Genomic DNA, 24,681 nt, shown 5'->3' on the forward strand with positions numbered 1-24,681 from the left:
AACCGCCTTATGAGTGCCCTTCAATTAAGCCCCAATTCCAATGCTAAGTCTCTCTTTTTTTTTTCTTTTCTTTTTTTTATATAAATGCTAAGTCGCACTAGAATAAAAATTGTAAATCTTGCTGTAATTAATATTTAACATAGAGTAATTGTATAAAATTATAAATTTTAAGCAAAGATAGAAAATTCTTCTTCCAAACATAGTGTAAGTTAAAAGTCTTAAAATTTGAGTTGTATAAATAATTAGTTTGATACCAATTTATTTCTCACTTCTTAAACTAAGTTTGGTATAAGAAAATGAATTCATGAGAAAATAATTGCTCGTGTCCGATACTAGGGGATGGAAAATGAAATTCATATTCAAAAATTAATGTTGATGCTAGCTGGTCCAAGGTGACTAAGTTGGGTTTCGCTGGGGTGGTGATGCGGGCAGAGGGGATAGGTTTTTGGTAGCAGCGAGGTACTCTATTATGGCTCCTAATGCTGCGGTGGCTGAAGCTTTGCCGCGCTTTATGGGTGTGAATTGGGTGTCTTTTTGGGTGTTAGCTCTATCATTCTTGAATCAGACTTTCTCGAAGCTGTCTCTTATCTCAGTGATTCTCTTGAAAGTGGTAGTTGGGAGGCTTACCCTATCTTGGCATTGGTCTTGGGTGCCAAGATTAGCCAATATGGCGGCGGATGTTCTTGCGTTGGTTGGTTTTACAGAGATGAGTGATTTTGTTTGGGTTGATAGGCCCCCATCTTCATTGGTACATGTTTTGAACAATGATGGTCTTCCGTGTCCACATTAATTTTGTTGTGGTGGTGATTGGGGTGACACTTTCACTTGGTTGAAGTATCCTGGATGTATCCCCTTTTACTACTTTTGTCTTGGTTTGTCTTTCATGGTGTTTGCCTCTAGGTAGGCTTTCGTGTACCATTTTGGCTTCTTTGCCCTGGAATGATATTCCTAGTTTCAAATATATATATAAAGTGAATTTTATGCATAATACAAAAGCACAGCTCGAATTAATGCATAAATACATGCCTCATTTGTTTTTTTTTTTCACCAAAAACTGCTTCACTTTAAAGTTAAAAAATAAACAAGTTTTTGGTAAAAACAAAATGACCTACTTATTTTAAAAACATTGGCCTCCAGATAAAAAACAGTATGTAGGTTGCTTTTAAAAGTTAATTTAATAAAAAACAGAGTTGAGTTTTTAATGAATATTTCAAATTCTTGTAATACCTTCATTAGTTTTTAAAATGACATTGTTTAACTTTCTACACTCATTTTATCTCTTGGAGCACAAAGTAATCGTCACCGCCTACCATTACAAGCACCAACCTTACACCACTGCCATTACCACCACCATTAACACCACTAACGTCACCACCACCACCATCATTTTCGCCACCGCCAATACCACCACCATAACCAAGGTCGCTGCCACTGCCACCACACCTGCCACTATCATAGGTATCGTCGTCTCACCACCATTATTACCTCTACACTTCAACCACCACACCCACTATTGGCACCACCACCAAACACCCACCTTTGTCATTGCTATCACCACCATTGCTCTTGCCACCGTTGTCATCACCATCACCCCAACTTCTCAGTCCATTTTTGTCATTATACACAATTATATCATTTTTACATTAAATTTTACCAACTATTTTTACACTGTTTTTCAAACTCACAACACTTTTAAAAATACAGTTTATCAAACACTCAACTGTTTTATTTTACAACTGATTATTCTTAAAACACTAAAAGATCAGTTTTTTTTTCTAAAAGCTCATCAATCCCAAATTGACCCTAAATAACTGAATTTTTGTGATCCTTATGATTGAACAGACATGGAAAAGGAAAACTAACCCAACTTGACGAATGGGAATAATAATATACCGAATCGTTAGGTTGGTCCTTTTGACAAATTTGCCACTATGTTTATTACGTTTTGATTGGAAGCCAAGGACCAATACTAAGCATGACCTGACATGAAAAAAGCAATGCCTCATTTGATAATTAGTTGGCAATGTTTTTTAGAAGCGATGTTTCTAATTGCGCTTTTAGATGAATAAAAGCATATCAACTAGCAACAACGTTTGACAAGTTATCTACTAGATACGTAATTTATAGAAACATTTTTCTGTGCTTTGCAAAGAGTATATAAGTGCTTCTTTGTAAAGCACCTTAAAAAAAAAAACACTTACTACCAGAAGTGCTTCATCCGAAAGTAATCAGTATGGAACGGCTCTTAATTAGGTGTTTTACAAGACATATGCATGGGTTACATGAGAAGGAAAGGAGGTTGTAAGCAACCTTTTTATGCTTCTCTAACGACAAGAAAAAAGAAATAAATGGAGCTTAATATCTAGGCATCTTCCACTAATAAAGTTTTTAGGTATGGGAGAAGAAAACGAACAGGATTCGTGCACCGCGCGCAAACCCCGAATCATTCGACGTCGGATTTGGGCGCGCAAAAAGCAACATGTCGACGTGGACCTCCGCCCACAAACACATTCGACCCTCTCCATTTGAATTTTTACTCTCTTACGGATTCTTTTTCCTTTCTGTGCACGATACTGGTATTTTTATGGATTGAATGGAGACATGAGATAAGACGTGAAGTGTCATCGTACAACGAAGATTAACGTATTGTACGGTCCCATTCGCCTAGATTCGGTGGTTCAGAAAAATTATGACCGCCACAATTCGATCTTAATGTAAACAGCATGTAACTTTTGTTATTGTACTTTCTTCTCCACCGTTGAATGAAATTGAACGGCAAGTGACTTCAATTTTCTTAGACCATGAAGTCTAAGAGAATCTTATGACAACATTTGCTTGGCTTATGCAGAGCCATTCTTTGTTGCCAGTGAATACAATCCAGACACATTTGCAATGCAACAGTAACTCGTTAAGATCACAAGAATATTTTCTACACATGTTCTGTAATTTGCCTGCAAAGATGACTCCTTACAAGTAAGAAGCCAAATATTTGGAGGCCTGTTATAGGAGGAGGACGAACATGGCACGGGTCAGCACCAGAATGGCATTCCGTACGATGTAAGTTACTCTCCCGTAATAGGCACAATGCCATGATAAAGTCTAAATCAGAAGAATACAGATCCTCCCGAGATTTAAAATACTAGAAATTCAACTCAAATAAACTCCTTAACATACGAACCATACAGAAAAGAAAGCACTAGTGTAAACAAACGAAATCGCTAATACTACCCTCGCATTATAACTTTCACAACAGATAATTTAACACGTTACTTGTCGCTGTTTGTTCTGGACACTAAAGGGCAGCTGATTTATTGCGTCGATTGAAGAAGACTTGATCTACTCTGACCCTTGCATAGGAGCTATCTTGTATTGGTTCTGTGACGATAAATCATTCGTTAAATCAGATCATCCTGAGTTCAAAAACCACAAAACCAACATACTCACCACCAGCAATAACACTTCTATAGTTTCTTTCATAAAGCGATTCTCGATACCAAAGATAAATGAAAAGCAATAATCATGTACAATAGAATTGTAACACAAGCCAAACAGACGAAGCATAATATCACAAAAGGCAGGCTCAAAAAATCCTTGACATGCAGAAATGTCATCTGAAGATTTAAGAATCTTTCATCAGTAACTTTGCCGCACAGCTGGTATGACATTCATCTCATGTTCTCCCTACCCAAAATTTAACATTATTGAAGCTAGACTCAACTATTGGAAAGCTCGAAGCGGAACTAAAACACAATACAGTGCTCTTAGTGGCTTGCCACATCTCATTATCTCCCCAGCCAAATGTATACATTATAGCGCTAGCCTTAACTATTGGAAGGCACACACCTACCTAGCATGCATTGGGTGAAAAGAAAAACATAGCAGCAACTACAAACTCTGCAGAAACTTTCAACAGACGTTCAGGGTGGCCAAAATTACACTACTGTTTCATGTCAAGCCAAATTAATGTATTGTTACCAGAAACATGTCACTCAAACCATGCATGTTTAAGTGTAGGAGTGCAGCTTTCACTTTATTTTGCATAGAGACAACCTTATCCATTTTCCACAAGCAAATGATCATCCAGCATATACTTGCAATTCTATCAATGACAGGCACAATTATTACGTAAAATTGCAACTCTGTATCTTTAACCCAAGTGAAAAAAACCCAATCAACCAGAGCCAGGAATAAGATTAAATCATGATGTGGAAAAAAATTGTCAATGATTCTTCCTGAAGAACCATCATTTGGCCTTGCACAAATCATGCTCAAAACATGTAAAGGAATAGGGAGCTTTATTTGAGAGTTCCATCATACCACACACTTGGAGGGCCCAGTCCTTATTGTGTTTCAATGATCCAAACCATCAGTGTTTAGGTCTTCCCTCAAAGTTCATCCTTGCATTTACCCACTTAATTAAACAATTGTCATTAGTGTTTTCTTGGGATACCATTTTCTTGGGTACAACTAGATCTCTTAATGGTTTCGGATATGTCAAATTTTATGCAAGGGTGTTGTTCAAGGAAATATCTAAAAAACACAGTTTGGATCTTAAAATACAATCGGAGTGGGGGCCTACAAGGTGTCCTTCAAATAAGGTTATTTGCGGTAGCCCTCAATAAAAGAGAACTCTGCAAAGGAAAATATCATAAATGTATTGCTTATATATAGATGGAAATGATAATAACTTGTACGGAAATATATTGGTGATAAAAGGACAACTGTCTATTATTTGAACACCGATAAGTATTAAAGAAACTTGATTAAAAGAGAAAAAATCTGAAAAACAGATAGGTATGGAGAAATAAAGAGCAAGATATTACTTGAGAATTTGAGTAATTCCCTCCTTGGGAGAAAGAACCTTGGCGAGCAATCTACCATAAGAAAAATTGCCACCATAAGAATAAGACAAACTTCCATATAAATTACAATCCCCTGATAGAAGTAAGCATACTGTATACCCACAAAACAAAAACGACCATCGCTTCATTAATAAGATTAAACCATATTCAACCTGAGGATTTGGACTTGGCTGAGCATCTTTCTTGGAAGATGAATCTCCGCCCTTCCCCGAGCCCTTGGTATCACCCTGTTACCCCACAAACAGAAATCCAATTACAAGCGAAAAAAATGTAAATCAAAGCAAACGGTACAAATTATTAAAACGGCTGCATAAATAGAAAATGACAGTCTTAAGTTTAACTCACCTCCACCTGAAACATCCCAATCGAGCCAGAAGACAACCATTGAAACCAAAACCAACAGTGTATTAGTCAAACCCCAAAATGAAAAGTTACTAACAAATTTACCAAATTCCAATCTACAACAAATGAGATAAGAAAACACTCGTTTCGCTTAGCGAAAAAATCAATATGAAATGTTACTAACGAATTACCGAATTCGAACCAACAACAAATGAAATCAGAAAACACTCGGTTTTGTTTCGCGACAAAATCAAAATGAAATGATGTTACTAATGAATTTACCAAATTTGAACCTACAACAAATGAGATAAGAAAACCCTCCGTTTTGTTACGCAACAAAATCCGGAATTCTGAGATTAATTGAATACAAGTAATTCAAAAAATACCACAATCTAATGAGATCAATACTTTTCTCTTCATTTCATTTGCAGCTAAATTTTCTCAGCATCCAAACAAGTACGGCGCAACAACTTAGCCAACAGAGTTATACCTCTCTGTATTTGGTGAGGTAAACCTTGAGGGGGTCGATATAATCCTCAAAGCCTAAAGTTGCCATTGCCCAGAGCAAATCATCACCGTTGATCGTCTTCCTCTTCTCTCTCTGGCACTTGTCACTCGCCCTGCACATAATTCCACCCCCACACACACATCAAAACAAAACCGACAGATAAATTTTACAAAAATAAAAATGATAATTTACGACCAAAAACTACAAAACGACGTCGTACTCGGAGGTGATGAAGCTGATGAACTCAGAAACGCATTCCTGGACGGTTTCCTTGGCATCCTTGGCGATTTTGCCGTTCGGAGGAAGCGCCTTCTTCATGATACGGCTGATGTTGGCGATCGGAAGATACCGGTCCTGCTCCCGAACGTTGGAGCGCGGGCTTCCGCTCCCGTCGCCGCCGCTCTCGTGGCTGCCGCCGCCTGGACTCACGGGAGCTTCCGCCATTGAGACCCTAGCTCAATTACATCCAAAACGGCACAGAAATCACAAAACGGTACCGAAATCGAAAAAAGCAGAAACCCTAAACCCTCCATAATTAAGAGAGAGAGAGAGAGAGAGAGAGAGAGAGAGGGATGAAGAAGCGAGAGAAAACCTGTTTGATTTTATTTGGCGCGAGAGATGCAGATTGCAGGGAGGATTTTAGATCGGACGCTGGAGAAGAAAGGAGAGAGGAGACGACTGGGATGAGAGTGATGCTTATCAGCACCGTTGGTTTTTCCTTTTTATATTTGCGGAGGAGAGAGAGAGAGGGGAGAGCGATTCCGTGTTCTGCTGCGGGTACGGTTGTGGCGCTGTGTATTCATAACGATTAGACCACGTGGTTTGGGAGTTTCGGGTGGACGCTAAACGACGTCGTAGAAACTCCCTGTTGAAATCATCATTTGTGTGTCCCTGAAATTATCCATCCAGTGATCCAACCGACAAAATCGCGGTGGTAGGTCCTAGTTACCATTTTTTCACCATGACATTTACTGCGGTGGTTGAAGATTTTTAGAACAACGTCGGCATGTATAAGTTAGGTAATAGATTTTATAAATATTTAATAACAAAATTTTAGTCTTTGTAAGATTTTTAGTTGTTTGTGTGGATTTATCCGTTTTAATTTAATTCTTTGAATTTGTTGTTTTTGCCCGTTAAGTTGAGTTCGTGTGTTATACAAGTTGTACTATTGAAATTATTTTAATGAATATTGTCATTTTTTCCAACATTTTCAACTCGTGTAAGGATTGGATTAGATATCAGAGTAGGTTCAAAGCATGTTGAAAGAATGGTGTGATTAAGAAATGATTTCTTCCATTACTAATAAGTTTTCTACTTTTAAATTAGACAAATTTAGAAGTTGACATTTAATTCCTCCTTCAAACTTATACATTGAATCTAGTGAATGAGTGAGCAATCTGATCATAGAAAACAAACAATGCCTTACGTATTCGTTGGTTCGAAATTGTTAATGGTTGTTAAAAATGAGAGAAAAAGGTTATTTGCATCACATGTATATACCCTAATTTAGACAAATTTAGAGGTTCGCATTCATTCCTCATTCGACATGCATTAAATTTAGCAAGTATCCAATCCAACTAAAGACACCAAACAAAGTCCTATGTTGTTTGTCGACTTGAAATCGTTTATATATGTAATGCACAAGAGAGATTCCTTCATAGTAAATTTATGTACTACCGTTAACTTAGACAAATTTGGAAGTCGTCATTTTATCTCTCATTTAACATGAATTGAATCTAGTGAGTATCCAATCTAGCAAGTGGCTCTTTACCACAATGGTGAAAATGTGTTGAGTCTTTGCATGATGGTATGGGTTCAGACTCCGTCGGTATCTAATCTAACAAAGTTTATTGTTTGACCAAAAAAAATAATCTAATTTAGCCATATACACCAAACAATGTCCTAGAGTGTTTGTTGTTCGAAATCATTAATATACGTAAGGAACAAGACAGATTCTTTCATGATAAATCTATCTACTACCTTTGACTTAGACAAATTTCGAAGTTGCCATCTATTTCTCATTCAACATTCGTTGAATCCAAGATCTAAAATATCGATATTATTCCAATGTTTCCATCGAAATTTCCGTGTTTTTTGACTACCGATATTTCCGATATCATCGATCTTTTAGACCTTGATAGGAACTCTATGTGGTACTAAGTCACTCATGTATCTTACCATGCAATGTATAAAGTGTAAAATATTGTACTAATTCATTATATATAAATGATTATGGTGTGTTTAAACTTCTTTCATTAATTACTACATATTTTCTACACTCACAATGTTTGCCAGCTCGCTATATAATCAACTTAAATCAGTTAAATCCATCATGCAATGCATTTCCTTCCAATTTTTTTTTTGTGATAAACTAATAGATAATTGGCTAAATAAACATCCTACAAAGTTTCAATAAAAATTTCCAAGTTTTTCTTACAATTTCCATCGTTTTTATTCAATTTTTATGAATATCGATAATATCCCGATATTTCCGATATCATCGATATTTTATACCTTGGTTAGCGAGTATCCAATTAAACAATAGACAATAAACAAAGTTCTAGAGTCTTCATCATGATAAACCCATCTTCTTCAACTTTGACAAATTGGGAAGTTGTCATTGATTTCTCATTCAACATGCAATAAATCTAATTAGTATCCAACCTAACCATAGACACCAAACACAAGCACTAGAGTGTTTGTTTGTCCGAAATTGTTAATGTATATTATGCTTGAGAGAGATGGATTTCCTTAATGAATAATCTATCTACCTTCAACTTAAACAATTTTGGAAGTGGAGATTTCACTCAACATACATTAAACCTTGTGACTATCCAATCCAAACATAGGAACCAAACTAAACCTAGGACTTTTGCTAGATAATCCTAAAAAGAAGCAATATCTTATGCTAGATATCTTTCAGAAATCTCCCAGTTTAATGTGGATTCAATATCCTAAGGACTCTCTCCCTACTAGTATAAATACACCCACCTAAGGTTCACATGGTAACACATACTTTGCTATCTTGTCTACTGCATAAGCTCTAAGATTTTATACTAGCTTGACTGCCAAATACCCTTTGGCTAGTACCACACTGGTATCTTAGATTAGGCCAAATATTTTTTTTGGTCCTTGTGGTGACACGACATTTTTAATGTGACCCTCGTGGTGAAAACGTTGTTAATTAAAACCTCGTGGTGAGCATAGTTAGCAATTGAGGGCCAAATCTAAACTTCTGTTAGTCTTCCGCTAAATAAACTCATGCGACTTTCACATAGAGGGGTCAAATTGGTCATTTCAATCCAAATTACATCCCATGCCGTGGACATTTAGTATGACTTATGGTTCAACTGAAATTAGATTTCACAGCAAAAAAATTTGAACGCTGTCGAAGAGTGAATTAAACTTGTAAAACCATGTCAATGGCTAAGAGAAGAGGTGAATGTGAAGTCGCGCTTAATTTCTTATGTATTTAGTTTAGAAATCCTAATGCCTCTAATAAACCCTTGTTTTTTTTTTTCTAGTGCCAACATGTCTTTGATCATGAGTTAGAGTCTTAATCTAATTTGAATTTGAATTGTTTTTTTATTTTTTTTTTAGCAATTTATACCAGTTTGAATGCATATATGCCTTACAATTTTGTCTTTAATTGATAATTTCGTTTACCACTTAGTATGACGGTCTAGTGGTATTATTCTTCATATGTAAGTGAGAGGTCTTAGGCTCGATTCTCGCCAAAAGCAAATTTGAACCACATTAATGCTAGTCCGTTATGAGCTAAGCCCACCTCCCCTTAGTGTAGATAATATCGTTTGTTAAAAAAAAAAAGATAATGTGGTTTCATGCAGGCCATGGTCTGGTAGTACACAACCTTTCAATTTTTGTCTTAATCTTCTTTGAATTTTAATTCTTTAAGTTTCTTATGCTCATAAAGTTCATATGAGGAGAGGAGGGCAGATGTGAAAGATGTGATTTTTCCTGTAATGCCTTTCACCCATTGTCTTTAATTCTTTAATTTCTTTCACAATGCATATATACTGCAATATCTTTAACCCATTGTATTTAATTCTTTTAAGTTATTCTTGTGCATTTGTGACTTTTTAGCATTATATAGGTTGAGATACATGTGCTGTCAAATTGCAAATTCTGATTTGTTTACATTAAAGTATGTTCATATGTGGAGGGCAAATGATATATTTTGATAACGTCGATCCAGATTTGTTGTCAACTCATGAACTGAAGTATAGGGTGGAAGTAGTTGGAAAAAAAATGATGAAGCAGTGGGAATTGATTTTATTTTGTGGGAAGCTAGATTATTTGTCTATTTTGTGGAAGATATTTTCAATGACTTGTTATGATGAACCCCATTATATTGTGGAAGACATACTTTTGTCTTTGTATGACTTTTTGGTACGGAAATTTAATTCTAACAATTGATGCTTTCATTGAAAACCAGATTATTGTTCTCACAATAACTGAATGCTCAACATGTCCACTAACAATGACGCTACCACCTAAGACGGAAGCAACTAGCTTTTAGAGAGCGCAACCACTATGGGCAAATACCTATCAATTATGGGTAACCGCGGTTACCCGTCTATTTAAATTTCACGGTTACGGTTATGGGTAACCGTTTTGATAAATAAACGGTTATGGGTATAACCGTTTACCCGCAAAATTTAAATGGGCGGTTATGGGTATTAACCGCGGTTATAAACAGGTAACCATTTACTCATTTATTTTATATATGTAAAATTAACGCAAACCCCCCTATCGGACAAAACTTATATCAATGCTATTGACTATAGTGCATGATTTCTATAGCTAATATAATATAGTTTTCCTTAATCACTTTAAATTTCATGGTCCATTATATATATTATGTTAATATTATACATTCCGAGTCAAATAATCAAAGAATACTGTCTTTTAACAGTTTTCGTAACCCAAGAATACTTAGCAAATTTTATATTACTTTCATTGCTAACAGTTAAAAATATCGTCTGTAAACTATTATTTCAATTATTGGAATAATATACGGACTTAAAAAATTAAAATGCGAAAATGTACGATGAATGTACCTATAACGATGTTTAATTGTTAGAAAAACAAAATTATGACAAATTTTTCTTTTTTAATTTTCAAGTTGTTTACAAAACACGTAGACGGGTGAAAAATTATTAAATGGTAAAAAAGAAATGATAAACGGGTTTAAAAATGATAAATGGGTAAACGGGTACTAAATGGTTACGGTTAAATAGGTATACGGTTATGAGTATGGGTATAACCGTTTAGAAAATTACCCAACGGGTAAACGGTTATGCGGGTATGAGAATAAACGGTTATGGATAAATAACCGTTGTTACCCGCCCACCAGAACCATTGCCCATCCCTAGCAACCACCAAGGACCAGATTTGGGAAGCCCTGAAGAATATCAGCGTAACTGTTGATGATCTCCAAAAGATTTCGAAGGCTTCTAGGCAGAGAACTGTTCGAACATTGTTGATATGGAAAAGCGGATAAAGGACCTGGAGACTGTTCGTGGAACCACTCCTCAAACTTAAGTTTCGACCTCCAAATTCGTATTCCTGAGTACTTCAACCCGGAAGGAAATCCGGTTGAAACCACTCCCCTGGCTTCAAGAGAAACTCCTGACCCCAACTAGCGAGCTAGGTTGCGTGATAATCGGATCGTCACTCACCATTGTTGGATGTATGCCTTCAAAATAATCAATATTAGTGAATTGCTTAAAAGTGATACAATGGTTAGTCCATTGATTAATCACAAAGTCAAGATCACTATAGTAGAATTACTAGATTTATTCTAGGTAATGAGTCCATGAATAACTTTACATACATATGAATTGTGGTAATTTCAAAATGGTAGTCTTCTCGAGCATATAGGTTAAAGAGATTCCCTTCGTACGTGTTATTCTAAACAATGTTCCTAGTCGTTGAATTATGTGAGTTGATATCTTATAATCCGGTAAGACAAGTACACATTATGTATGCACATTGCGTGTTGGGAAAACAAAACTAAGTAAAGTTTGGTTGCAATTCATCGTATCTAAGGTATTCTAGATTATGTTAACACTGATGTGTGTAGTCCTTCCGATAATGCATGTTTGGGAGGAACTATTATTTTGTCTTCTTCGCTGATGACTTGTCTAGAATCTAGAAGAGTATGTGTGTACATTATGACGCATAAAGATGTTGTCTTGGAAATATTATCGAAGCGGAAGAAAATGATTGAAAATCAAAAGTGATAATAAGAAATCAAGAATCTCATATAAGAAAATGGTAGAGAGTAAGTCTGATCCATTTTTTAAGTTTTGTCAATATTAGGGTATTGTGAGGCATTGAAGAAAGTTGGGTTTCATCATAAAATCAATTGGCAACATAAGGAGTACCTCATGCAAGGTCCCTCCTCTCATCAATGCAGATGACGAATTTTCATGTCTAACATGTTGACAATACAACAGGGTGATGTGGAGCGCGTATGGCCGTTTGGCGTCATATATGGGACAACCTGCTCTGATATTATGAAGAAAGTTGGGCTCCACCATAAAATCAATTGGCAATATGGGGAGTACCCCAACTACTTATAAGCCCATGCAAAATCTCTCCTCCTATCAGTGTGAGACTCATTCTCAACAGGCACTCCATGGTTAGAGAGACACCACAACAGAAACGGGACCGAGCGCACGAATCATACTTAGCTTGAGAAATTATGACTAATTACATATATTTGGTTGTCTTGCTTATTTTCATGTCATTTTAAAGCCTTCTTGATAAGTTAGAGTAGAATCCTTAAGAATAGCTAGGATTTTCACAAGCAGATGTCATTCGTTTGATGTTTGACTCTGAATTCTTCTCTGTAATTATTGTCAGTCGTATATTTGTAACTGGTATTTGCATCCTACCTTAATAGGGCTTGTCTTATCCCTATTATATTGTACCCTTACCCTCATTAAAACAAGGATACATAATTCTACATGGTACCAGCTTAAAATCGGGCCTAGGATTTTCGCACTCTTAGGGTTTAGGTCTAGCCGTCATCTTCTATTTCTCACTATGTTTTCTTCCTCTACTCTTCCTGGTTTGCACTTCCAGATATTGAAGATGACAATTCGTTTACTTACAAAGCATAAATTGGAAGGTTAAAGAATGAAGATTTGAATAAGCTACCGTCAAGGTTTTAAAAGACGTCAGGCTTAGTCAGGGGATAAGCTGGAGCCTAGGCTGACTAGGTGAATTTAAGAAATTTTACTATATATCGTACAAATAAGTGTATGCTTATACTTAAGAAATACATAATTGCACTGTCACTTAGTACTACGGTCTAGTGGCATTTCTTTTCACTTGTAAGTTACAGAGTAAATTGTAGCTATGGTCCCTTAACTTTAACTCAATTGGAGCAATGGTCCTACAACTAAAAATCCATTATCATTGGTCTCTCAACTCATCAAAATGTGCAGCTATGGTCCATTAACTAAAAATACATTACCATTGGTCCCTCAACTTTAATTCAACTGGAGAAATGATCCCTAAACTTTAACCCAATTGTAGCAATGGTCCTTCCAACATAACTCACTTTGACAAAAATTTTGACGTAGTTGATGAAAAAGACCATAATTACACACTTTGATGAGTTGAGAGACCCTAATTATATAAATGATTATTCCAACATAACTTATTTTAACAAAATTTTGACGAAATTGATGAAAAATGACTATAACTACACATTTTGATAAGTTGAGGGACCAATGGTAATGGATTTTTAGTTGAGGGACCATTGCTCCAATTTGATTAAAGTTGAGGGACCATTGCTACAATTTACTCTAAGTTAAAGGTCTTAGGTTCGATTCTCGCCAAAGATAAATTTGAACCACATTATTATTAACCCATTGTGAGGCTAAGCCCATCTCCTCCCCCTTAGTGTAGATAATATCATTTGTTAAAAAAAAACATAATTGCATTGGGGAACTAGCATAAAAAGTGTGTTAGTATTCAACAAGTTTCTTACAATTTATTGAAAAATAAAATACAAAATGAAAGCTATATATTTTTTGTCTCAGTGAAAGTCGCGACCTAAGTGGGTTTGGACGGGCTAGATAGGCGCTTAGGCAGGTCTGGACAGGTTAGGTGGGCCTGGGCGGGTGCCTAAGTAGGTTCCATTTCTTAACTTTCAAACACTTAGAGATTAATCGATGCAGTGACTATCACTTAGCACCTAGGCAGGACCTAGGAAACTAGGCGAAATTTTTTACTTGTTTAGAACAGTGGCTACGGGAGAGGAAATGAAGTCTCTTCATAAAAATAAAACTTTGGAATCCGGTTTAGTTACCAAATGGGAAGAAAAATGGGTGCATATGGATTTATGCTAAGAAGTTGGAATCTTCTGTAAGATTCAAAACTAGAATGATAGCAAAAGTTTCGCTAAGAAAGAAGGCATTGATTTTGGATGTGCCATACGACTTTGAGTTGGCTCAACTTGATATTAAGACGACTTTCTTGCACGATGATTGGAAAAAAATTAGTTGCATGCATCACTCGCAAGGATTAAAAGTTTCTGATAAAGCTAATTGACTTCGTAAATTACATAAACGTATTGTATGAGTTGAAACAGTTTTCACGACAATCGGACACGTAATTTGATCAGTTTATGATTGGCCAGAAGTACACAAGAAGTCATGACCATTGTGTTTATTTTTTCAATAAACGGCTTGTCAGGATCGATGACAAGTCCAAATCAGTACACCTTTTGACTCTCTTTTCAAACTTGCTGTTTCAACGTCTCCTGGCACAAATGATGTTGTAATTTGATGTCTGCTATAGTTTTTACTTGACTTCATATTTCACAAGCTGTTGGTATTGTGAGTCGATATATCGATATATGATAATCCGAGGAAAGGACTTTGACAAGTTGCGAAGTGGATTTTACGGTATATTTCGCGTACGGTGGTGTTTTATTATTTCCACGAAGGAAGCTATTCGGCTTCAAGGTTTGGTTCGTGACTTCGGGTTCTTCAAGACCATGTCGATGTTCATTGTGAATGCCATTTCTTTCGTGCGATTAATTGTTGACTAGAGGTGTGAGAGATGTTGGAGTGTTGCACATACCTCGTAAATCTTTGTCAATCTAACATAGCCGAACCAGTATAAATCTCGATGTTGATGTTGTTGTTGTAATTCGTTTACTTTCTCGCTCATAATCTTGAACGTATCAGTTGACGCTTCCGCACGACACTTTTTGTAAAGGGCGCTCAATCAAAAATTCAATACAGCATTCCATTAAGCTAATAATTTTGCACCATCAAAACATGCAACCTAAAATCGTAGCTATTTTGATCCCTTTCTCCTTCCTAGACTTACCGACATGGCTAAGAGTAAGAGTCATACTAATGCAAACTCGATGTACAACCAAAGACTAGGATAGGAGAAGAAAAATATTTATACGTCGTGTATGCCAACCGAATTACTATCGAGCAGTTGGCCGTGCGATAGACTCATCGATCGACAAGAAATTATCATTTCTGCCAAGGTCCAGGGAACCCATGTTCAAGGAAGAATGAATTGAATGGATTGAATTCCTCGATATATCTGAGTTACCTTCTCTTACTGCTCCGGCATCCCTTTCCATTGAGATTGCATCTTGGATTTCTTTGAGAACTTCTGACATGGACGGCCTCATGAATCCGTGTGCTTGAACACACATTAAGGCTTTTTCTGCTATCTTCCACATTGACTGGATGTCGTATTCGCCATCCAGTGAGGGGTCGATTATTCCTTGAATGTCGCCACTCTCAATGTGTAATTTTGCCTGTGACAAACCATTTTCACAGGTAAGAAGGGGAACAACTCATAATGATGGTAATTTTAAGTATTATGCCAATGTTTTACTTTCAGTATTAGTACTGATCAAAAGTTTACGGCCAGTGATCAAAAGTTTCAAATACTTCACTGCAATGCAAAGCAAACTACTCTTACCCATTGCACTATGTTACGGCAGTTAACACCAAAGTTTTCATTAGATATCGCTTCTTGACCTGATATCAGCTCAAGCAGAATGACACCGAAACTGTATACGTCACTCTTGTCTGTCAACTGCTGGGAGATGTAATACCTGAACACCAATGACGACGAAGAACTCAATTTAACGCACAGAAATACGGGGTAAGAGATGAAATTGTAAAATTTACGGTTCAGTTCAATTTTGATCCATGTATTTGACCAAAAAAGCTCTTATTATGTATTTACTGTAATAAACACAGAAGGAAAACACTGAGAACGGCTTTCAATAGAGACTTCTGTGGCAGAAATTATTTTATTTTGATTGCTTTTGTGAGTAGTCAGACATTAAGTATAACTATTGTGCCGTCGCTACCTTCTAAAGCCCTACTATGTATAGCACAATTGAATTACCAATTGGAGCACCCTACCAAAGGAAGGCATTTACCGCTTCACGGTCACTCAACAACAGAAGCAGTAATATATTTAACTTATCTCAATATGATGGTAACTCAAAGAGAAACAGAAACTTCTATGGAAATCAAGGCCTTACTCAGGATCCAGATACCCTACAGTGCCCCGAACTATGCTTGACACATGGGATGCCCCATCTACTGCAAGTTTGGAAAGACCAAAATCTGAAACCTTTGCTCTCATGTGTTTGTCAATTAAAATGTTGCTGCTTTTTAAATCTCTATGAATGATGGCTGGAACACAGCCTGTGTGAAGGTATTCGATTCCTGAACAACCACGAGAAAGAGCATGAATTATTTAATAATATAACTACGGAAGAGTTACTTTGGCTGCCACTTAAAGTGAAAAATAATAACTAACGAGAACTCTTTAGCTTGTTAGACCTTTTGCAGCATCTTCAGCAATCTCAAGGCGTTTGATCCAATTGATACTCTGTTCGTGTGTTAATGGGCCTACATAATACAAACAATTCAAAACTCGTTCGCGGTCCAAATTTCGATAGATTCAATGAATAACAAGCAAGCTTACCATAAAGATGTTCCTTGAGAGTTCCATTATGCATAAACTCGTAAATCAGCATACTTCTTCCATCCTCTTGGCAATACCCAAGAAACTGTACCAGGTTTCTGTGATGTATCCTCGAAAGAAGAGTTACCTAGATGATATTGAAGCATATGTCAGTCCGTACAGTTCCAGTTTTGACATCCAACAGTAAATGTCAAGTGACAGGATATGTCTAGAACAACGAGAGAAATTTTCTTTATGAATGCTCTTCTACACTAGAAGGGAACAGCGGAGAAATTCTAAAAACACCTCTGCTTCATCCCATTTAGTTTCCAAAAGTGATGCAAAATCGGAATATTTTATGATTTAGAGAAAAATATATCAATGCAAATTCAAGGTTATGTGGAAACACTTTAATCCTTGGAACCCCGTCCAACTTAACTTTCTGTTAATTATTTCTTCCTAAATTGGTAGAGGTTTCCAAGCAGTTGTTTGCCACTAGTTTACATTTCATATTTTATATGCATGGGAAACATAACAAAAATACGAAATAAATTTTCGACCCCAAGAAAAAGAAGAATCATCACCAGTTCAATAAATAGAAAGATACAAAAGGCACTACCAGTCTACCACAGTAGCAAACAGACAGGGTTAAGCATCCTCTCAAAGAAAGAAAAAGTAACCTGAAATGTAAAAGATGTCCAATATTACTTAAACTAACCTCATTTGAAAATTCTCGCTTTCCCTGGTAGGAATTGCTGGTTAGAACTTTGACAGCAATTTCCTTTTCATCCTTCATTTTACCGTAGTAAACAACTCCAAAACCTCCGGAACCTATTTTCTTCTCAAACTTTCTAGTAGCCTCTTCAATTTCGGCATAAGAGAAGCAGTGTGCAGATTCATTAGGAGCATCACACTTAGAAAAATGTATTCCTTGCGCAGGTGGATGCCCAAGTTGGTCTGTAGCAAGTTAGAATAATGTCACCACTTTCAAGCAAAGTGAAAATTAAGAGAAAACTAAAACCATGTAAACCTCAAAGTTATTTCAGACTTGTACCATGCTCGTAACATTTCTTCCTCCCCTTCCGTAAAAGTACGCCAGATACAATAGTAGCTATGACCAAGACAGCAGCCCCAACTGACGTACCAATAATAATGTTTGTGCGGCTCCCACTTGTTTTCCCTTTCCGAAGATTAACATTTCCAGTGTAGCTGTCGGAAAACAAAATAAAAGAGCGGTGATGAATACATTGGAGTAAATCCTAGACAGTCCACATGACTAGAGTAGAGAGAGAAATTGGATAGTTTTGGGAGTGAGAGAGAGAGAGATGTGATGAACGAAGATAAGGATGAAGCATGCACTTACTTTAGGACCCACTGATTTCTACTATAATTGAAACAGATAAACATAATACAAGGTTTACACTGATTTTAAGCTTTAAAATTCACATATAGCTTGCTTCTCATGCTCTTCAGTTTTATTTGCAAAAAATGCCACTCACTTCATATTAACCACTTTATCGAGAAGACCCGATGGCACTGTTCCGCTTAACATATTATTTTGAACATACCTGCAAACATCAGATTCGCTAAGATCTTATATAAAAACCAGCATGTCAGAAATTGATTAGAAAAATGGAAAATAAAAGCAAAATGAGCAGCATAAATAATTTCTTAGAGTTACTTATTTTCCAAGTACTTAGTCATAATAATCTTCTATTCGTTTTTCTCAAATAGACATGGAATTTATGGTATGATGTATCTTAGACTATCTTTACATATGAAAATGTTCCATGTACAAACACATCCAAAAACTTAAGTGATTAGGGAATGGCCCAAAATGTAGTTCACGCTAACATCTTATTTCATGTGCAGCCTCTAGTACGTAGAGATGCCAAGCGATGTATAACCATCAGACATGCACCTTGCAATAAAAAAATATGAGGAAACTGGGGAATGGAGGTCCTGAACCCAGGAATCAAGCAACCCGAACTTTAATACCATGTCAGACAACTACTAGAGCCAAAAACTTAAGTTGTTAGTAACGGGACGACAATATATAACATTAATTACAACACTGGCACCCACACATTGAAGGTCTTTTAAGCTGAAAAAAATACCGAAGTCTGTTAATGTATAACTTGTGCCAGAAGCATGTGGTGGAAGCCACACGTTATATACTAATCACTATTTCAGTAAAATCATTTAATTAGTTGATAAAAATATACACAAAGAGGGCCATGTGACTGATTGCTTGAAAGAACAACTGACACACAGTCTCACACATTTTTTTCTCCAATTTTAAGTAAACTAATGTGAGTCCCCGAAAACTTACAGTTCCTTCAAACTTGGTAGGTTTGTGAAAGAGGAGAGTCCACCCGTCAACTGATTGTTCTCAAGATGACTGTATAATCCAAAGCTATTTTATTAGTATTAGCTCTTTAAGAAAAGCATCGTTAGAATAAGTAAGATCACTTACATAATCTTCAAGTCCACACATCCAGTGAAATCAGGTATTGTACCAGTCAGTGAGTTCCCATCAAGCCATCTGTAATTAGAACACAAATACAAACGATGAAACAACAAAGAACAACAGGTTTTACGAAACTAAACTTGGAAACACTAGATACCATTCATAAAAACAAGAACGCAATATGAAACTTACAACTCTTCTAAACCGTTCAACTTTGTCAAGTCTGAAGGGATATTCCCGGTAATATTCTTACTAGACAATTTTCTGCCAAGCAAAGGGATACAAAAGTCGTCGTCAGCTCCAAACTATATACCTATGCAGAAGCAGTAGTAATTCATACTATAACTTTAACTAGAAAAATATAAGCTGTACATTTTAACTATTCTTGGTTGTGGATTTGAGTTACACTCAACCCAAGACCATGGAACTGGGAGGCATGGATCACCGCCTTCCAAAGTCCAATCTGCTGATGAGTAGTGTGAAACAAAACTGGAAATAACAGCTCCTGAAAATCATACAAACCAAGTATCACATAAAACTGGAAAGCTTCAAAAGATTCATTTGAGAGCATGATGAACAAGACCATGTGGTAATAGCATAAACCGTGCAAAAAAATTAGCACCATAGCGTCAAGTGAGAAGGGGAGCCATAAACCATCCAGACACTACTGTTGAACTTACCATCTTGAGAACCATCATTTATTTCCAGATATTTATTTATCTCCATTGCATTCAAGAGCGGCCCCCTGGAAGAATCGGATGTTTTGCCAAATTTGAACGATAATACAAACGGAAAGGATAAGTTTGTATACCCTGGTTCATAGAGACGATATTTTCCTTGAGCATTTTCCTCAATATTAACAACAGCTTTGCTGAGTTCAGTATATCCCGGAAGTACTAGCCTAAACTTTCTAGACTCATCTTCAGCTAAATCTTCAATTTCTGCGAAGTAGGTAAATGCCCATCCAAAACCAGGAAAACCATCCAGGTTCAGCCGGTAAGTCAGTGTTCCATTTGTGCCAACTACAGCTGTCTGCATAACTTTTTCGGGCGGCCTTTCATCGCTATTAATGTCAATTGGCAACTTGGTTGACACTTTTTTGGTTCCAGCAGCAATGTCGACGAGGTAATTTGCTTTCTTGACAGAGTCTGATAACCATATTCTATCGAAGGGGTCATCAGGATACCTGAAATTCACAGAATGCATAACCTTAAAAATCATAAATCTTTGTCATTGCGAAAAGAGTTCAGACTACAAATTTCCCAGCTCAGATATTGAATTATTACAAAGTTTGATTTTGCAGTAGTTTGTTGCACACATTTGGACCAATACCTACATCAAAGAGTAGGCTGTGAAGCCCTTCTAAGAAGATAAATTTAGCATACCTGACTGGCGCTTCATCATCCGCACCAAAATTAATCCTAGCGGAGACACTGAGATAGAACTGTTGCTCAAATTCAGTATAATACATAGAACCATTGAATTGTCGAAGCTCAAGAGTCGATATAAAAGGCTGTCCGGTCGTAGCATTGGACAAACACACACTTACAGTCGGACTCATAGCCAGAAATATAAGCTCTCGCATCTCTATCGTATTGGCATCCGAAATTACAATCGAAGACCAATGCGTTGCCCCAACAGAAATGTCAAATTTGGGATAAGCATTATTGGTGTCAAAGTTACCATACAAGAATGTCGCTCTTAGAAGGTACCTAGTCCTACTTGTGACATTCAATGTGTAACAATATTTTCTCGGATCCGCCGGAAAGTACCTCACCGTCGAGTATTGCTTCCTCGATTCATTTGAAACAGCTATAAAGGCCGTTTCGCCGTAATTGATCTGATCAGGAGTCCACTCCAGACCCAGATCATCAGTGAAAATTTCTTCACCTCCACAATCCAAACTCACAAATCCTGCTTCAAATTACACAAGGAAGGAACTTTATAAAGGAATTTTGACTAACTGAGTAAAACTAAAACATGGGTTTAATAAAAAACGTAGAAACTTGTGATCCATGGCCGAATTCATTAAAACTTAAGCCGATTTTTCACTTCTAAAGTAATTTTCATACAATGGGTTTTTCTAAGAACTAAGAAACAAGCTAAAATTGTACTTAAAATACTAAAAAAATCATGCCTTTTTAGTACAATTGTTCGGATTCAACCAGTTCAACGAAGAAAACTACTAGAAAACTAAAATCATTTGAGTAAAGCGTTAAGATTCAAAAGAGAGAGAAGGGTACCTGGCATTTGGGCAGAGGAGGGGATGAGGAGGAGGAGGAGAGAGAGAAGGAGAGGGGAAACCTCCATGGCGGTGTGAAAAGATGGAAGAGAGATGGAGAGACCATAAAAATTGGCTAAGAGGAATAACTCGAAAAGGTGGTGAGGCACTGAGGGGGATGAAAATTTTTTTGAATAAAAGGGAAAAGTGAATCCAACAAACAAACCCGAATAATGGAACAAAAAATAAAATATAATGAGAAGAACAGAAGTTACTAGTTAGAACACCGTGGAGAGCAAGTGAAAGAGAGAGAGGAGAGAGAGGAGTCTCTGAGACGACAGGGGGTCCAATGTTTTTCTACAATGGGTAAGAGAGCAGTTGGCCAGTGGGGCCCGGCAAAGAGATAAAGTGAGGGGGTTGCGACTGGGCAACTCCCTCTCTCCTCACTGTCTCGATCTGCCTGCGGAGGAGAGAGAGAGAGGGAAAGCTCAAATTTGAGTAGGAGCGATGGTGCGTTGGTGAAACGGTGGGATGGGTTTGCAAGGACAAGATTCCAGTTTTCGTAATTTGGTTTAGGAAGTGAGCTGAGAAGAGTTGGTCCCGCCATTTGTTTTTGCACCATGTCACGTTCACATCGCACACGCCCACCTGTTTTTGCTTTTGCATTCATCAATCATTCCAAACTTCACCAAATTTTAGCGACTTTTTGTCGTTTTTTTATTCTACAATATTAGCTTCTCCTTTTATGTTTTTCTTTATTTTTAAGATTCTATAATATTAATTAGATTATCGAAATCGTTTATGTTATAGACCAGCAGTCTTTAGAGATGAACTATTTAAAAAATTAACAGAATCAAAATTTAGTTAATTTTTTGGATTAATTGTCATGATTTCTTTGTTCAACCATAAAATATGATTATGTTCTTATTGGACAACAAGTTAGATGACTAAATGAGTTTGAATTTAGTTAATTTTTTTGTAAAGACGATCTTTGAATAGTAACTTAAAAAAATAAAAAATAAAAAATAATCGGTTAACATTATCACACTACTAGAAAATCCATCTCTAACGACGAATTTTGAGCCAACAAAATTGATTTTGTCAGCAAAAGAGTTTTCACTAGATGAATTTACAAATGAAATGTAACTAATGTTCAAGTGATATTAAAAGTTCTTAAAAATAAAGAAAATGGTAAAAAGAGAAGGTACAAACAGGAATGTAACTAGCGTTTCCCTTTAAGTTTTAGTGTAGTTAGTTTTTTTTTTTTTTTTTTTTAGTTATAGTGCAGTTTGTATTCACTAAATAGTGTGGCATATAGACCTGTAAACGGGTTGGATTCGAATTGAATCGGTCTTGATCCATATTGAATACATTTATAATCGTATACAAATTCGGTACTTATTCGGATCATCGAATTTGACTTGTCATTCCAGATCCGATTAGGTTCGTAATCAAATTTATCGGATTAAATTTAAGACCTAGAAAAGATGAAAATATCACTAGTAATCTCATTGTTTTATTATATTTTCTATTTTTAATTAAAATTTTCATGATGAATAATAGAAAATATAATATAAGTGTATTTTTATTGCATAAAAAACTTAAATTGCCATTATACAAAAGTGAATAACATAAAAATCAAATAATATGTTATATTAAGTCCAATTTGATCAGCCTCGATTCGTATCCGGGTCCATGTATAATTAGACTATGGGGTTCAGGTCTTGTACGAATAATCAGATTGAAAATCACGATCCATCCTATTAATTATATCGGTTCAAATCAAATTTGGGTCAAAATCCTATCCTAGGGACATATGGTATGTCATAGTATGTGATTATTTTTTATAATTATGACTGTTTCTTATATAAAAAGCAAAATTGAACAAATGAAACATTCGCATACTCATGTTTTTAGAAAGCCTATATATGGGTAACAAAAATTTAAACTAAATTATGAAATAATTAAGTAAATTACGAAGAGGTTTAGAGAATACATTGCTCTCACCAGATTAGCTAAGCCCAAGTTATTTTGAAAGTTATGAACATGAAGAAGAAATTTAATAGTTAAAATTAGCGTGTCATTTAGTTCTTAACTTCTTATTGAGCTTTAGGTCCATCTCGTTTCACACATAGATCTTTTGATTCAAGGACCCTCGTTGCTTGCATAACTACTTGATAGTCCTTAATCACGCCGTGATTCGTAATACTTTGATAAGTTTTGGTGTCCCAACTTTCATATATGATATATGCAATGAAACACTACCAAAGTTTGGTGAAATATATCTAATAAGAATGAAGAAGTTAATGATCCATATTATTGCTTGACATTCCATCTACTTTTGTACTTAGCCACACCTACCATTCCATACTTGATGACCACAAAATTAAATCAAATGCAACATAATAATAACAAGACAAATAATTTGGTCCTATTATTGTTGAGTAAAACATGGTCTTGAATTCTTAATGTTATTTATTTAAAAATATTTATAAAAAAATATTAATGTCAAAAAACTTAAAAAACGACATTAATTTCTACATGTTATTTGGTGGCTTTCTGTTGCTTGGGACGGTTGCTTGACCAAATCGTTGACCATGTTTGACAGAGAGGGCATTGGGTTTTGCTGTTTCGACCAGATGTTGTTATACAAAACACCAACAAAGATTGTCGTTTTACACTTTATCTTTGCTTAAGATGAAATTTCCCATGAAATCATGCATTGTTTGTACTTATTATGAAGTGGAAGAATTGAGCTGGTTCTGTTTGTATTTTTTGCCCTACTTAGAATATTAAACCTTGCTTAAGAGGTGGTTATGGAATAACATACGTGTTTTTGCCTTACAATTGCTCACAGCACCGCACGTCACGTAAAAAGAAAAATGAATTGCTCACAACTATTATTTTTTTGCATTCTACAATCTTGTTAGTTTGTGTCTCTTATTTTTTCTTTGATTTATTCAGTTCAAAGATAAGAAATAAACATGAGTATATTAAAAGGAAGAGCGAATGACTGCATAAATCACTTTTGTATGAAAAAAAAAGAAAAAAAGAGAGAAGGTTTACTTGAGATATTGGAGGCGTATATGAGATTATCTAACTATCGTTAACGATTCACAATCAGGTCATATTTGTGTGCTAATGACAATATTCCATGCGGGTGTGAAGTAAACAACTACCATGCACTAACAGACTCTTTCTTTTCAAGGTATATAATGAAACAAATAAACTGAATACTGAATAAGTTTATATATTGAAACAAAGATATGTGTTATTCAAATTTAAG

At 36.0% G+C, this 24,681-nt stretch overlaps 2 protein-coding genes across 4 annotated transcripts; both read right to left on the reverse strand.

Moving 5' to 3' along the window:
- Nucleotides 1–5,512: 5,512 nt before the first annotated feature.
- LOC103433333 (nuclear transcription factor Y subunit B-like) lies at nucleotides 5,513–6,495 on the reverse strand. Of its 2 annotated transcripts, none has more exons than XM_017331608.3 (3): nucleotides 6,305–6,495; nucleotides 5,933–6,167; nucleotides 5,513–5,824 (listed from the first exon to the last, which is right to left on the reverse strand). In XM_017331608.3, the coding sequence occupies exons 2-3, from the start codon at nucleotides 6,154–6,156 to the stop codon at nucleotides 5,689–5,691; spliced, it is 360 nt and encodes a 119-aa protein (XP_017187097.2). In that variant the 5' UTR covers nucleotides 6,157–6,167; nucleotides 6,305–6,495; the 3' UTR covers nucleotides 5,513–5,688. The 2 variants fall into 2 exon arrangements, with proteins under 2 accessions (XP_017187097.2, XP_008369802.1); XM_008371580.4 differs by having other exon boundaries at nucleotides 5,933–6,163; nucleotides 6,305–6,485.
- An 8,490-nt stretch (nucleotides 6,496–14,985) lies between these two features.
- On the reverse strand, nucleotides 14,986–21,942 carry LOC103433332 (probable LRR receptor-like serine/threonine-protein kinase At1g67720). 2 transcript variants are annotated; one of them, XM_008371575.4, is made up of 15 exons: nucleotides 21,418–21,942; nucleotides 20,560–21,088; nucleotides 19,855–20,360; nucleotides 19,547–19,679; nucleotides 19,367–19,438; nucleotides 19,181–19,249; nucleotides 19,037–19,105; nucleotides 18,204–18,272; nucleotides 17,759–17,913; nucleotides 17,423–17,661; nucleotides 16,726–16,852; nucleotides 16,581–16,649; nucleotides 16,277–16,463; nucleotides 15,703–15,838; nucleotides 14,986–15,535 (listed from the first exon to the last, which is right to left on the reverse strand). In XM_008371575.4, the coding sequence occupies exons 1-15, from the start codon at nucleotides 21,482–21,484 to the stop codon at nucleotides 15,194–15,196; spliced, it is 2,769 nt and encodes a 922-aa protein (XP_008369797.2). In that variant the 5' UTR covers nucleotides 21,485–21,942; the 3' UTR covers nucleotides 14,986–15,193. The 2 variants fall into 2 exon arrangements, with proteins under 2 accessions (XP_008369797.2, XP_017187095.2); XM_017331606.3 differs by having other exon boundaries at nucleotides 20,560–21,091; nucleotides 21,418–21,885.
- Nucleotides 21,943–24,681: the final 2,739 nt, after the last annotated feature.

This window comes from Malus domestica, chromosome 04 (genome assembly GCF_042453785.1).
Source record: "Malus domestica chromosome 04, GDT2T_hap1".
NCBI classification, from domain to species: domain Eukaryota; kingdom Viridiplantae; phylum Streptophyta; class Magnoliopsida; order Rosales; family Rosaceae; genus Malus; species Malus domestica.